This window comes from Ctenocephalides felis, unplaced genomic scaffold (genome assembly GCF_003426905.1).
Source record: "Ctenocephalides felis isolate EL2017-DRISC unplaced genomic scaffold, ASM342690v1 CF-g0.4_SCAFFOLD_01492, whole genome shotgun sequence".
NCBI classification, from domain to species: Eukaryota; Metazoa; Arthropoda; class Insecta; order Siphonaptera; family Pulicidae; genus Ctenocephalides; species Ctenocephalides felis.
In genome coordinates, this window is record NW_020537646.1 from 19,069,483 (window position 1) to 19,084,032 (window position 14,550).

Below are 14,550 nucleotides of genomic sequence, written 5' to 3' on the forward strand. Positions count from 1 at the left end.
TTGATATACAATAATAGGAAGACAATATTATCAGATGTACCTTATTATATATAGAACAATTTATATATTAGTTTCATATATTAGTTTTTAATTTATATATATGAAACTAAGTTTTTCTAGTTAAATTTGTTATATTTATATATGTAATATTTTGTAATTACATAAATAAATGTATAAATAATTAAATTACATCTTTTATTATGAAATTATGTGCATTTTATTGAATATTTCAGGTTATTTTTGGCAAACGATAATAGTCATATACAAATACTAATTTTAATCCAATTATAAACACTTAATTGCAATCATACATAGTAACATCAATTTTATTAATTAAATACATTCATTTGCATATCTATTATTATTTTATTCAAAAATTAAATACTTAAATTAATTTCCCCTAATATTTTAGTAGACGGCTCTGTAATATATGAGCGCTATGTCAAAGTTAAAATAGTGTCTGTTCTCCTGGTAGTTTGGTCGAAAAATCTATGCAAATTTAAATTTCCATACAAAATCTCGCCCAAAAGCGATTCATTCTGCCAGGGGAACAGAAGCATTTTCGGATTTGGCATGGCGTTCATATTGCGCAGGGCCGTCTGCTGGTACGTAAGGGGTAATTATTTTGAATACTTTTTAAATTAAAATGCATTTTATTGTTTTGGGATGTTTTAATATGTTTTGGTGATGGGAATATTATTTCAACGTTAATATTATTGTGCAAATATTGCAGAAAATAAAAATATGCAGAAATTATGCAATAATTGCGAAGTTTTAATTTTTCGTGTCGATGTGACCGTGTTTGGACGGGTTTTGTCGACGTTTTCTAAGAAACGACTGTACCGATTTCAAACATTTTAAAAGGCATCAGTTGTCGCTCTATAAAACTCTTGTTGATTAGTTTTGCGCGGCGATCGCTGATGGCTTTTTATAATTAGCAGAAATGTGCAAAATTATTCGTCCACGATTTAGTTAGAAACTTTAAACTGATTTTAAAAATTCTACAAGCGCTCAAAACATATTCATTCAGTATTGTGCTAGTTAGTTTTTGGTAAAAATCTGCCAGGCCGTTTTCTTGTAATTAGTTAAACAAAACTAAATAAAATTTATTTTGTTATTAGTTAGTCATAGTATATTCTTTAATAAGAAATGTATATATAGGTAATAACATACTAAAAGCAATTATTATAAGAATTTCGACTTTGTAAAATAGTTTACATATTTGTTTAAAATATTTAAAGTTATTTATAATGCGGACCTGGTTTCTTGTTAAGTTACGTCCTGCTTTGTGATTGTTTGGCTCCGTTTTGAACATATTCTTATACTCTTCTTTTATCTATGCTTATACTCTTCTTTTATTTATGATGCTGCGCGCCGGATACATTTTGACAGCTCGACCAACATGACGAACATTCATTGTTTAGTAGCCGTCAAAGCGAATGCATGGCAAGGTTAAATTATTAAAGGTTTGATGTATTTGTGTTTTTTTATTATTTCTAATCGCTCATTTTATAATGCCAGTTTATAAGAAAAAAAGGAGAAACATATTGAATAGAAGAAAAATATAATCAACTGAAGAGATTTATAAAAGACAATTACAGCGCTCTTGTAAGTATATTTCTTTTTTTGGCAAAATGAATATAATTCTTTAGCAAAGTGCTCTATGTAATCAAGTAGTAATAATGCAGTATAGGATTCTAATTGATAAGAAAGAAATAAGACATTAATTGTAAACATTATTGCAGAAAACTTGTATCAACATCAATCTCAATTTCAAAATGCTTCGAACAAAAACAGTATAATTAAGAGAAGATACTATCCTACGATTACTGTTAACCACATATAATATTTCAATATGAAATATTCTTTGTAAATATTATATTTACTTTACTTTACATCACTGACATAGCTGAATCAAGACAGAACTATTTAACCAAAGCCATAAGAAAAAAGTTGTGCAAAAAATTTCAATTGATGGCCGTTCAATATTTAGTTAGAATATTAAATAATAAAAGTTGATTTCTATTAAGAATTGAAGTTTTACGATTAGCAGTTTTTGAAAGAGCGACTTATCAAATTATTATTAATCGACTTATCAAATTATTCACTGTATAAGTATACCCAGCTGTATTTGGTTTTGTTTTTTTTATTATTTATGGTAGCCTTTGTAAACTTGAGATAAAGTTCTTACTTGAACTTGTAAAATTATTATTTTTGTTTCATTTTATGTACCAAACAATGCAATAAGTACATAAAGGTATTTTTACAGATTTGATATTGACAGTGTGTGAAGAATCCTGCGATAGCACCTTCTGTAATTATAGCATCAGATTTTATATAGTGAAATTATTGATGGTGGAAATTTATCTAGATATAATCAAATAGAAATACAAATTATACATGTAGCAACTAACTTAAGATTTTGTAAAGATGTTTTAGATATCTATCAATTGTAGGAAGCTGGATTTAACACATGGAATGGTATTGTGGCAAGCAGCTGCTATGCGAAGTTTGGATTACCAACAGGATAATGGTGCTAGCTTCTTCGGATCATTGAAATCTACAGTATTAAATTCAATAATAAGCATAGTACGAGTTTACCAAAATACCAAAATTACCAACTGGGGGCAAATTTGAAGTAAGTTTTAATAGTTAAAGTTTTTAATCCATCAATTAATAACTGGCATGTTATTATAACAACCAGTTTCAGAAAATAAGTAATTAAGTATACAATTATTTCCATAAATGAAATATTTCAACAACGAGAGTATTATATATAGCTTTTTCTAATATCTTTCAATGCTATTATTGAAGACATTAATTTTACGATTAGCTTTCAGTCCTTTGAAAGGACTCCTTTCAATTAGTAATTTTTGGATGTAATCATACTTTACCAGAAATTAAAGAGCCTCCAGATAATAGTCTATCTGTTTTGTGATTCAATAAATGAATTTATTGGTGAAATGGCTTTGTTATAATAAAATTATAATCAAACAACTTTATTTAATAAAAAAAACTATTTAATCAGTTATTTTGTCTTGTAGATATGATATTTATAAGTTTACAAGTTTTATATATATATTTTAGCCAATAGTTTAATTGCAGATTACCTCCTTTCATATCCTACAATTCCTACAAATAATTCATACGTATTTTGATAAATATACTTTAATGCAAATTAAAGTTTTCACTGGATTTGATGCTGGTAGAATGTTTGTATAATTTTTTTTTTAAAATTATATGTGCATTTTTTTGCTGTGGGATATTTTAACAAATATTGGTGATTTGAATGTTATTTCAACATTGATTGATATCATTATATTTGACTTGCCAATGATTGAAAAAAATAGTAAATAGACATAATATTTAACCAATAATTGGTTTTTTTAATGTTTTCTTATAAATGGGTGTACAGATTTCAAAATTTTAAAAACCATTGAGTGTCATTCGATAATAAATTTGTGTTATTAATTCTCTTCTGCGCGATAATCGGCCAAGCCATTTCTTTATTTTTAGTAGAAAAGTGCTTAATATTTAATGCACGCTTTAACCAAAAACCTTCTACCGATTTTCAAAATTCAAATAATGTTCAAAAGATTAGTTGGAAATCGTGTCGATTCATTTTTTTAGATTTTCGGTTTGAAATTCGCGCTTTTATTTCATCGCATCTGAATAAAGGTGGCAGCCCTGTGGCATTTGCTCTTGACGTTGTCTTAACAGATTTTACTGTCAATGTGCATGTGGTTTGTTAAATATTTAATTAAATTCAAAGCCTGTCTCAATTAATTAATGCACCATATCGTTTAAATGATATATTCGAGCTATCTGGTTTAATATTAGCATTGTGTCGTGTAATGTGCAAAGATTTTACTTGGACAATTCCAAAAGCCTAATCACGTGTATAGTGTAAGTGAAAGAAAATGTTTTATATACAGAGGCCCAGATTTACAATGTGAGTTGAATACTTTTTTATGCATAAAATTGCTCGATTATCATTTGTAAATTATCAAATCAGCAAGCGATGTTCGGGAAATAATTTTACCTAAATCATTACGGCGAAACATAATTCAAAAGTTTTCGAAATTTTTATTTGTAGTGTTAATATTTTGTTGTTTAAAATTTTTCACACTTTTGTCTTTAATAATAACTACTGTAAAAATACTATTATATATAAATTGCAGCATTTCTAAAAAACTTATTTGCAGTTTAGTATATTATGTCATGCTGCAGATTATAATCTATATACTACTATAGTTTATTTTACAGCATTTGTATAAATTCCTACATCATTCATATATTATATATTAGAAAACAGTTATACTGTGAACTAAATTATCAAAATATTATGACGTATTTGATAGAATTAGGAATGACTACGATATCCTTGAATGCGCTGCAGTAATAATCTTCCTTAAAGGTATTCAAGATACAATTAATTTTCAAATATGTCATTAAGTGAATTCAGTGATTTCTATTTTTACGTTTCTGAAGAATGTTTTATTTTTAACATTAACTATATAAATTTTGTAAATTTATGAAATATATAAACTTCTTGAATGTGAAGCTTTTTAATTATTTTTCAGCTGAACTCATTTTTAACTATGGCAAACCAATCATACAAAATTTATTATATCAATTACAATTCCCAATTTCTTTCGAATCTTATCAAACTTTACAGGCTATAAATTTCTTCAACATTAAGTTTAAAGGTAAAACCTTAGTCATAAAAATAAATGTGTATTTCTTTACAGTTATATATATATAATATATATATATATATATATATATATAGAGTTATCACTTTTTTTGCTTCATATTGCATTTTATCGTCACTCTTTGCTTGATCACTATTGAAGCTTTTCTTCTTTTAAGCCGTAATGATATAAAGTTAAATGAATTCTAATTGTAATTGAAATTGTGAAGAAAATAAGTTAAACGTTAAGTTTACTCTTTACTTTTTATTGCTAATTTAACAAAGTCACAAAAGTAATTCAAGAATCCAATAGCTTAGTTACAGCAATATTTTTCTACTTAAATAGATATGTAAATTTTTTTTCTAAATTTTTTCTAATATTTTATTTTTATTCTCATCATAAATTTTTTCATAGGCATATTCTTCAGTATTAGGATCCGTTTCACTTTGAAGATAATCTGATATTGATAAATAGTAAACTGCTTGCTGATTGAATTATTTAGAAAAAAAGTGATTATGCATTATCTTCAAGTGCTACAGAACCATTATTTTTATTGACTTTTGCCCATTGCACGATTTTACAATTTTGAGAATATTTTGATAATCAGAAAACTCCTTTTTTATGAATGAAATCTTGTATTCAAACCATTGTTGAATTATGGTTGTGCTACATCACCATTATTTAGTTTTAGTGACTTTTGCTCAACGACAATTTTGTATTTTGATAATCATCCTTTTTTATGAATGAAATCTTGTATTCAAACCATTGTCCTGTGCATGTGAAAAAGTCCAAGCAGATGGCAGCCGCTATCTGTGAAGTGAGATATGAGTGAGATGAATTCAAAAGCGGGAATTTTAAACAGAATATAAAAAAGACAATCCTTATTTTCTTCCCAATTGAAGTATTCGTAACATTTGCAGGCATAAAAATTATATATGTTGGAACAGGATCTAGTTGCTTCAAATTTACAAAATGTTTTGCGTAGAAAAGTTTCGTACGTCATTTCATATTTTGACATTAGTCACAACGAACAAGTGAACAATATAAAGCGCAATTTGACAGGTGTGAAAAGCAAGATAAGTGGTTGTACTATAATGCTTTTAAACTGAGTTTTTATTTAATTCTTTTAAGATGTTGAAGAATATTTTAGTGAAACCCGTATAATTTAATTTACAACATTTTATCTTTCATTTAGTGCTTACAATAGAGTTAGTTTTATTGCCAGCTTCTGATTATGGATGTTTTTACTATCACAGATTCCTCAGATGACGAAAGTTGCAATTCTAATAAGGTAAACTAATTTATCCACATAAAAGAATTGTTTTTAAAGTTAAAATTTGATTTGTGTTTTGTAGAGCTTTGAATTGCCAATTATAGTCCATGTAGAAAGTACTTCGAAAAATGAAAATGCTGATTATCAAAAAAATGGAATTATAAAAAAGATAGGTGATTGTACCCTTACTTTAAGGAAACATCGAACATCTGATGTCATTGAAATCATTGAAGATAGTGATGATGAAAGTAAATACAACAATAGTTTACAAAAGACAATTGAATCTAATGATAGGTTATTTGTTACTTCATCTATAGAAACAAACCACCAGAATGTTAGCTGTTCAGTTAATGCAAGAGTTCCATTATTGTCTTTAAAAAGCAATAATGATATTCAAACAACAAAAATTAATATATCTGTAACACCAAACATTAGAAAATCAAATAATTTGGTAATTGGAAATAGTAAATTACTGATAAGAAACATAACCACCAAAAAATTAGAAGAAAACATCATATCATTGATAGAAGATTCAGACAGCGATACAGAACCAATTTCAAGTAAAAAACCCAAGTAGAACTTAAGAGTAAATTTAAGGAAGAGAGAACTTTGCCTTTGATAGCATCCGTCAAGGATAAACCTGAAGAATCAACATCATATCATTGATAGATTCAGACAGCGATACAGAACCAAATAAATTAGAACTTAAGAGTAAATTTAAGGAAGAGAGAACATAGCATCCGTCAAGGATAAACCTAATTCTGTGGAAGTATCAACAATTAATTCTGTGGTAAAGGTAAAGACAGAAACAATCAAGGAAAATGCAGATTTACGAACTGAAAAATCAAATAGTATTAATGAGGCTGCAATTCACAGAAATGATGAAGCTTTTAAAAACTTTCTACAAGCATGTAAAGAAGTTGAAAATAGTGATCGAATGAATTTAATAATTGAGAAAATTCAAAAGTACCATAATAATGCTCACTCAGATTACATTAAATCGAATTCATTTTATGATTTAATTCAACGATCTATAGAATCAATAATAAACAGTAAAAATTATTATTTGTATATAAAAGATTTTATAGAAGAATTACGGGCCAGAAAAGTGACTGTAAAACCAGAAAGTACTACAAGTGCCACTGAATGTGATGATGAGAACAGGTTAGATCCCATAAGCAAAAATAAGGAAGAAAAAATTCACAGACTTGAAAGTGCATTGAGAAAAATAATTAAGATATTAAAGAATCTAGAAGAAAAAGAAGTTGATTTTGATGATGAATATGATTCTACATATCTGCTACAAGATAGATATGAACGTCGAATGATAAAAGTAATTATTTTTATTAATTCTTTTGTTACTATATTATTTAATGCATAAAATTAAATAACTGTGTTTTTATATTGCCAAAATATAACTATAATGTGCTGGGCCTTGCATTTTAAACTCATGTAGGGAATTCCAATTGAATATTTTCATTTCACTGCTGAAATAATGATAATTATTATTATTTAAGTCTTTGTTATTGAAACTATAAAGAATTATATTTTTTTACTTATTGATTTAGATCTACAATAAACTCTGTGAAATAACTGGTGAACAGCCAAGTGCAGGCCGTGCAATAAAACGTAAAATTTATGTAGCAATCAGTACTCACCAATCCATTAACAAGGCTGTTCAAGATTTTGTTAATAAAAAAAAGGAGTTTCCTGATTATCAAGATATTCTGAAAATTGTAAAATCGTCCAATGAACTAGAGTCATTAAAAATGAGTAATGCTGCTGAAGCACTTGAAGGTAAAATAAAAAGGCATTTTTTGTCTTTTTTTTTTTAATGATTTCAATCTTTTAGCCCGGAAAGTTTTTGAGCACATAGGAAGTGAATTACAGAGGAGGCGGCAAGCAGATTATTATTTATCAATATCAGATTATCTTCAAAGTGAAACTGATCCTGCTGAAAAAGATCCTTCTCTTAAAAATAAACTTAAGAAAAATCATGATGAGAATAAACATAAAATTCCGGAAATAATTAATAAGTAAGTATGTAAAGTAACTATTTAAATAGGAAAATATTGTTATAACTGAGCAAATGAGATTGTTTGCATTTTATGACTCTTTGTTAAATAAGCAATAATAATTCAAATACATATTTATTTTTTTCACAATTAGAATTACTTGAATTCACTTAATTTTATTTTGTTATGTTCAGATATGTAGAGAAGGCTGAAAGCATAGGCTTGAAAGAAGAAGAGGTCGATAGTGATCAAGCAAAGAGCGATGATGAAAAGGAATCTGAAGCAGAAGAAAGTGATGGCTCTAGTACAAATATTATTTAAAACCAAAAAATATAAATTTTATTTTCATGACCATAGATTTTATTAAAACTTTAATGATAAAGAAACTTACAGCCTGTAACACATAAGATTCAAAGAAAGGTAAATAAAAAAAAATTAGGAATTGTATTATAATTAGGACAAATTTTGTTATTGATTTGCCATAAATAATAATGAGTTTAGCTGAAAAATAATTAAAAAGCTTCATTTTCAATGAGTTTGTATATTTTATAAACATACAAAATTTATAAAGTTTAATGTAAAAAATAAAATATTCTTCAGATACATAACAAAAATAAAAATCACTCAATTCACTTCATAACATCTTTAAACTAATTGTATCTTGAATATCTTTAAAGAAGAGTATTATAGCAGAGCATTCAACGATTTCATAGTCATTCTAAATTTCAATCAAATACGTCACAATACTTTGATAATTTAGTTCACAGTATGACTGTTTTCGTATCAGCCTCCAAACCCAGATCATTAATCAACTCTCTGAATATATCTGGATGTAGATTTTTATACAACTGTTGTAAAATAAACCAATCGCCAACATGACATGAATATACTAAATTGCGAATAACACCTTTGGAAATGCTGCAAATGATTAAATAATTAAATATACTAATTAAATAATTAAATGGTTAATATTTTTATAGTAGTGATTGAAGAGAGAAATGTGAAAAACGTGTGTGATATATAATGGATTCTCAATAAATAAACAGTTTATGAATTCAAGAGCTATACAAAATATAATAATAATAAATATAAAAAAAGGACTGATTTAATCTAGAAAAATATGTACTTGGTGGTCGAATTTATTTAAATTTATGTATCTTACATACTTCTTTGTTTGAGCCATTAGTAGCCACACTCGCACTTCTGGACAACAGAATACAACTGCTCTATATATCAAAGCTAGGCCTGACAATAATGCTAATCCGACAAACCAAAACCAGAGAACTGCATATAGCTTTTCATTAACAATGTTCAATGGTAGAACACACAAAGCATCTTTGATCTGTTTAGTTCCTGATGGACCAATATCAGTGAATGAACATTTTGCTGTCTTCGGGAATATCTAGTAAAAATTTCATTATTAATTATTACTCTCTGAGCATTGTAAAATAATTTTACTTACTCTTGACATAGGGTCATTATCTGACCAGTATGTGCTGGTCATTATATTTTCACTTAAAAACACTGAAACAGCAGGTCCATAATTTGCAAACTCACCACCCAAGAAGAGATTAACGATAAAGAATTGTCCCACCTCAGAGAAAAATTTGATGTGGATTAATTCATTTATATTATTTCACTAAATTATAGGTTTCTTTTTTTATTACAAGTACTTCAATTTATAGAACTTTATGTAATAATAATTCTATTAATATTGCAATAAAATAGTTCTATTGTTAGATTTTATATGAGAGTGAAGTTATAATTTTGACTCATGATTATTAATTCTTTCATCTACTTTTTATAACTAAATATTTCATTGTCTCATTGAAATAGCAGAAATTTTATTTGTGCAATACATACCACATTTCCAAAATTGAGAATTTCACAAATAACAAATCGAATAGCATAAAATGCATGAGTCGCTTTATTCAGTTCAGAAAGATAACTAACCAAGTAATTTCTCCTAGCGGTTGTCCATTGTTCTTGAGACACTAAAGGACCCACTGTATAAAATAAATATATCATTAATTTTCAATAATAATATGCAACATGAAAATGACTTGCTATTGACAAAAATAAACTGATACATCAGTTCTCTCAAAAACTCCAATCGTATTACATACTTCAAGCACTGATATCACAGTGTATTTGAATTAAAACGCTTTAATACAACATCAAAACAAATTTTCCATTGTTAAGTTTAAAACTCATACATAAATCTCAGATGCATTAAAAATTTTATATGATAAATAAACATTTCTATAACAAACTTACCGAGATCCTGAGTTAAAGCCTTAATTCTTCCATTTTCCCAGCATTTCCACATATATCTGGGAATATAAAACATTACAGCTTGTAGGACGAGCACGATACTAACCCATTGATAGTATTTGTGATGTAATTCTTGTGTAACTAAAAATTATGCAAAAAACATTTAAGTTAAAAATATAAATAGAACTACAAATCTTATCGGCTCAATATTTTACTATATTTTAAAATGAATGTAAGAATGTGGATTAAAATCAGAACAAATACTTCTGTAAAATACACAAGTAGTGACAAGTAGAAAGACAACACATAATAAAATTTGTATGAATTGTATTCAAAAACTTTAAGCTATAATTAATCTCGTAAAGTATTGTTGAATACAACAGTGGAATATGGTGATTAATTAAAGTGTGGATTTATTTTATTTAATGCCTATAGAACATTTAGCAAACTTTACAATTTTGACAGCATAATAATGATTCTTGGGATATCCAAATTTCATCATGTTGGCTTAATAATATAATATTTAGCTCATGTACATTATGCCTTTCAAAAATGTTACCAAAATGTTGCTAGTGAAGATGTAGTTTCAATTGTACATATCTTTAGAGTTCAAACAATACTATAACTAATTAGGCTAAACAACTTACTGCCATTATGATCAGTAATAGTATAAGTACTGAAGATCCAGCAAAACGTATTGAAAGTCTCTCTTTTTATACCAGCAGTGCTAATACAATCAATAGGATCCCCAATGTATTGTTTCGACGTAACCAATATCGAAAACACTATTAACAATATAACTGTGGCCTTATAATGGAGTCGAAACACATTATTGTCAATACATATGTTGTCTAGCTTGAGATGCTTAAGTACAGGATTGAAAACATTTATCATTTTGAAGTATTTTATTTACAACCATATCACTTGAAATGCGTTGCTCAAAATATTTTTCCACATGCGTTTAAAACTTAACCGGATTTACTCGCCAATCGCAATAGAGGCGCTGCAGAGCTGTGAAGTGAAGGAGTGTTGCCTCGGACACGAATGAATGAAAACGTTCGAAAATGGTTTGAAACTAATTGTATGTATCATTTTGGCTTAAGGCAAGTTCCATGAACTTCCTGGTACGTATATATAATAAACTTAATCAATTTAGGTTATTTACATGTTTTATTTCATCTACTATGGGTTGTATGAATTTCATTTTATTTAAGTGTGGATGTCAACTCTAATCAGTAGCTACATACGAAATACGAAACTTTTTTTTTTATTATTATTTTAATAATTTTTACAACTGTCCTGAAACGGACAACAAGTAAAATATTTGACATGAAACTGAAGGCGTTGGCAAAATACAGATCATCTGACCATTGTCAGTGATTTGTCGAAGGTCTTTTCTATTGTTGATTAGTGCAGAAGAAATTTTCTTTTTAATCGGGCTCTGGTAGAGTTGTTCTGAAGTTTTCTCGCGAGCAAGTTCGGGTGATCAGCTAGGCGGTTTCTATATTTGTGCGAGTAAGCGATTATTTCATCCTTAACTGTGCTAGTGCCTGTGTCTTTGTGTATTAACCAATTTGGAACATACTTTGGTGCTTTCAAAATTTCTTTTAATAACATGTTTTGAAATCTTTGAATTATTAAAGCGTTTGAGTTGGAAGTTGATCCCCATAGCTGTATGCCGTATGTCCAAATTGGTTTGATGATGGCTTTATAAAGGTAAATTTTATTATGAGTGTCAAGTTTTGATTTTCGTCCAAGGTGCCAATGATATCTTCTTCTGGTTTCTTCAAGCTGCTTTCTCTTTTTCTTAATGTGTTCTTTCCAGAGGTTAGTCTCTTATCCAGGTGTAAACCTAGATATTTGACTGTATCTGTTTGTTCTATAATTTCGTCATTAAGTATTACTGCAGGACAAGTCCCTTTGCAAAGAGTGAAAGTGATGTGTTTTGACTTGCTGCTGTTAACTTCTATTCTCCACAAGCTTAACCATTTTTGTATCACGTCAAGATGATCCTGGAGCATTTTTGATGTGATTATGGGATCTTTATGTATTGCCATTATGCCTGTGTCATCTGCATATGTTGCTGTCAAAATGTCTTTTTTCTGTGGTAGGTCCGCAGTGTATATAAGGTATAATAGTGGCCCAATGACACTACCTTGAGGCACTCCCGATCTGACAGGATGTAATGAGGATGTTTCACCCCTTATACTAACAAAGAATGTTCTACCTTCCAGGTAGGACTTTATTATTAGGTATATATCAATCGGCAATGCATTTTTTATTTTGTAAAGTAGGCCGGGATGCCACACCTTATCAAATGCCTGACTAATATCGAGGAAAACAGCTGAACAGTAGTTCTTGTTTTGGTAAGCCTTGTTTATATTGTCGACAATTCTATGAATGAAATACGAAACTTGTGCACGAAAAGCATTTCTAAAGATATAGAAAATATCTGATTAGAGCTAAAAGGAAAATATAGGAAATAGAGGTACATAGGATACATATAAGTAAAAATGTAGAAAATTAAGCTACTAACAAATAAGGAAATACTGAAAAAAAACATGCATTCAGATAGAGCAGTAGAAATAATAAATCCTTTTTAAAAAAAAGTTAAAATTGATTTTGGCGACTTCTGGCATATGGTTCTTTGGTTCTTATCATTGCTTCCCTCTAATAAGCCTAATTTTTGAAATCTATGTTTCAAATGTCAAATTACTTGTCAATAATGGTCTAAGCATAGATAAAAATACATATGGGTATGAATCTGATAAGACTTCGTTTATATTTATGTGTAAAATAAATATATTCTTAAACAATATCTGATCAATACGCCAAAAACATATTTTACGAATCCACAACATGACATCACGTACCTTGACTGACGTCTTTATTCTTATGAGAAACAATGCAATGCAAAGCAAGAACATTTATTCTGAACAGGTATTATTAATTAATAACATGAGGATTCACACATATTTTCTAATACTGGTTATATGGTTATTCAGCATATATCAGATAACCAAAGTTTGATAAGACGTAAATCAAGAGACCCAGAACTCGGTTTAGAGCTTCGTGTAACAAGGCCACCACCAGAATGGCTTGATAAATTAGAAGAGGCTCAATACAGTATAACCAAGTGATTATGATAATAATTTTGTTTTTACTATTTCTTACTTAAATATTGTCATTTAAAAAATATGCAAAGTCTTATAAATATTTAATTTGATTAGAATTCGATCAAAACTGGATGAATTGCGCAACCTACATGGAATAGTTTTGCTTAGACCTGGTTTTGAAGATGACTGTCCAGAAGAAAGCAACATAGAGCTTTTGGCAATAGAAATCACTAGATTAATAAATGGTGTTCATAAATATGCTCAATATATTGGGGGGTGCAAGAATGAAGGTTCGAAATATTTAAATATCATTGCCATTTTGATTTATCAAATTGTTCTTTGTAAAAGAGAGATATATAGAAAACTTGCTATTCTTAAGTTTTATTATTTAATCAATTTGTAGTTTTCTATCCAAATATTTTATTTGCATTATTTAGCATGGATTTTATAATTAACATAAAACATTATTTTAATTGATTTTTACAGTAATAATCAATTATAATATGTAAGTTGACATTAAGTTTCAATTATGTTGCTTTCAAAATTAAAAACATATCTTTTTTTGAAGGTGTTAATAAGGAAAAAGATCTTACATCAAATGTTGTACTCTCCTTATGTACTATTTTACAAGATATAAGTATGGAGTTTCATGCTGAACAAAATAAATATTTAAATCATCTTCAGTCAAGAAATAAAAGGCATGAAAGTTTTTTTGAAACACCCGATTTCAGTAAAAGTGACAACACTTCGGATATGAAAGATTTATATTTTGATGAGAATCCTTCTGAACTGTGTAATGATAAAATCGATGAAGCTTTCGGCATTCCAATAAATAGTAGATTATCACAACAGCAGCTGATGTTGTTTGAAGAAGAAAATACTAAAATGGCAGAACAGAGAGAAAAAGAAGTAATAAACATAGTGCAATCTATCTCAGATTTAAATGTAATTTTCAAAGATTTAGCGCATATGATAAGGCATCAAGGAACAGTATTAGATAGAATAGATTACAATATAGAACAAACACAAATACAAGTATCAGAAGGCTATAAACAATTGATCAAAGCTGAAACATATCATAGAAGACATACGAAGATTTATTGTATTATGATACTAGCTAGTATAACAATTACAATGTTAATATTATTGATAATATTCAAATATTAATGTGGTTCATT

At 28.1% G+C, this 14,550-nt stretch overlaps 3 protein-coding genes across 3 annotated transcripts; 2 read left to right on the plus strand and 1 right to left on the minus strand.

Moving 5' to 3' along the window:
• Positions 1-5,889: 5,889 nt before the first annotated feature.
• Positions 5,890-8,436, plus strand: LOC113370971 (death domain-associated protein 6-like). The gene is made up of 6 exons (XM_026611634.1): positions 5,890-5,985; positions 6,050-6,527; positions 6,690-7,300; positions 7,536-7,764; positions 7,820-8,003; positions 8,177-8,436. The coding sequence occupies exons 1-6, from the start codon at positions 5,929-5,931 to the stop codon at positions 8,301-8,303; spliced, it is 1,686 nt and encodes a 561-aa protein (XP_026467419.1). The 5' UTR covers positions 5,890-5,928; the 3' UTR covers positions 8,304-8,436.
• Positions 8,437-8,730: 294 nt separating this feature from the next.
• Positions 8,731-11,223, minus strand: LOC113370156 (innexin inx2-like). Its single transcript, XM_026610825.1, has 6 exons — positions 10,904-11,223; positions 10,260-10,397; positions 9,846-9,988; positions 9,445-9,576; positions 9,149-9,384; positions 8,731-8,900 (listed from the first exon to the last, which is right to left on the minus strand). Exons 1-6 carry the CDS (start codon positions 11,148-11,150, stop codon positions 8,744-8,746), a joined length of 1,053 nt encoding a protein of 350 aa, XP_026466610.1. The 5' UTR covers positions 11,151-11,223; the 3' UTR covers positions 8,731-8,743.
• A 1,759-nt stretch (positions 11,224-12,982) lies between these two features.
• Positions 12,983-14,539, plus strand: LOC113370526 (syntaxin-16). The gene is made up of 4 exons (XM_026611202.1): positions 12,983-13,196; positions 13,262-13,392; positions 13,487-13,662; positions 13,941-14,539. Exons 1-4 carry the CDS (start codon positions 13,116-13,118, stop codon positions 14,537-14,539), a joined length of 987 nt encoding a protein of 328 aa, XP_026466987.1. The 5' UTR covers positions 12,983-13,115.
• The last annotated feature ends 11 nt before the right edge of the window (positions 14,540-14,550 follow it).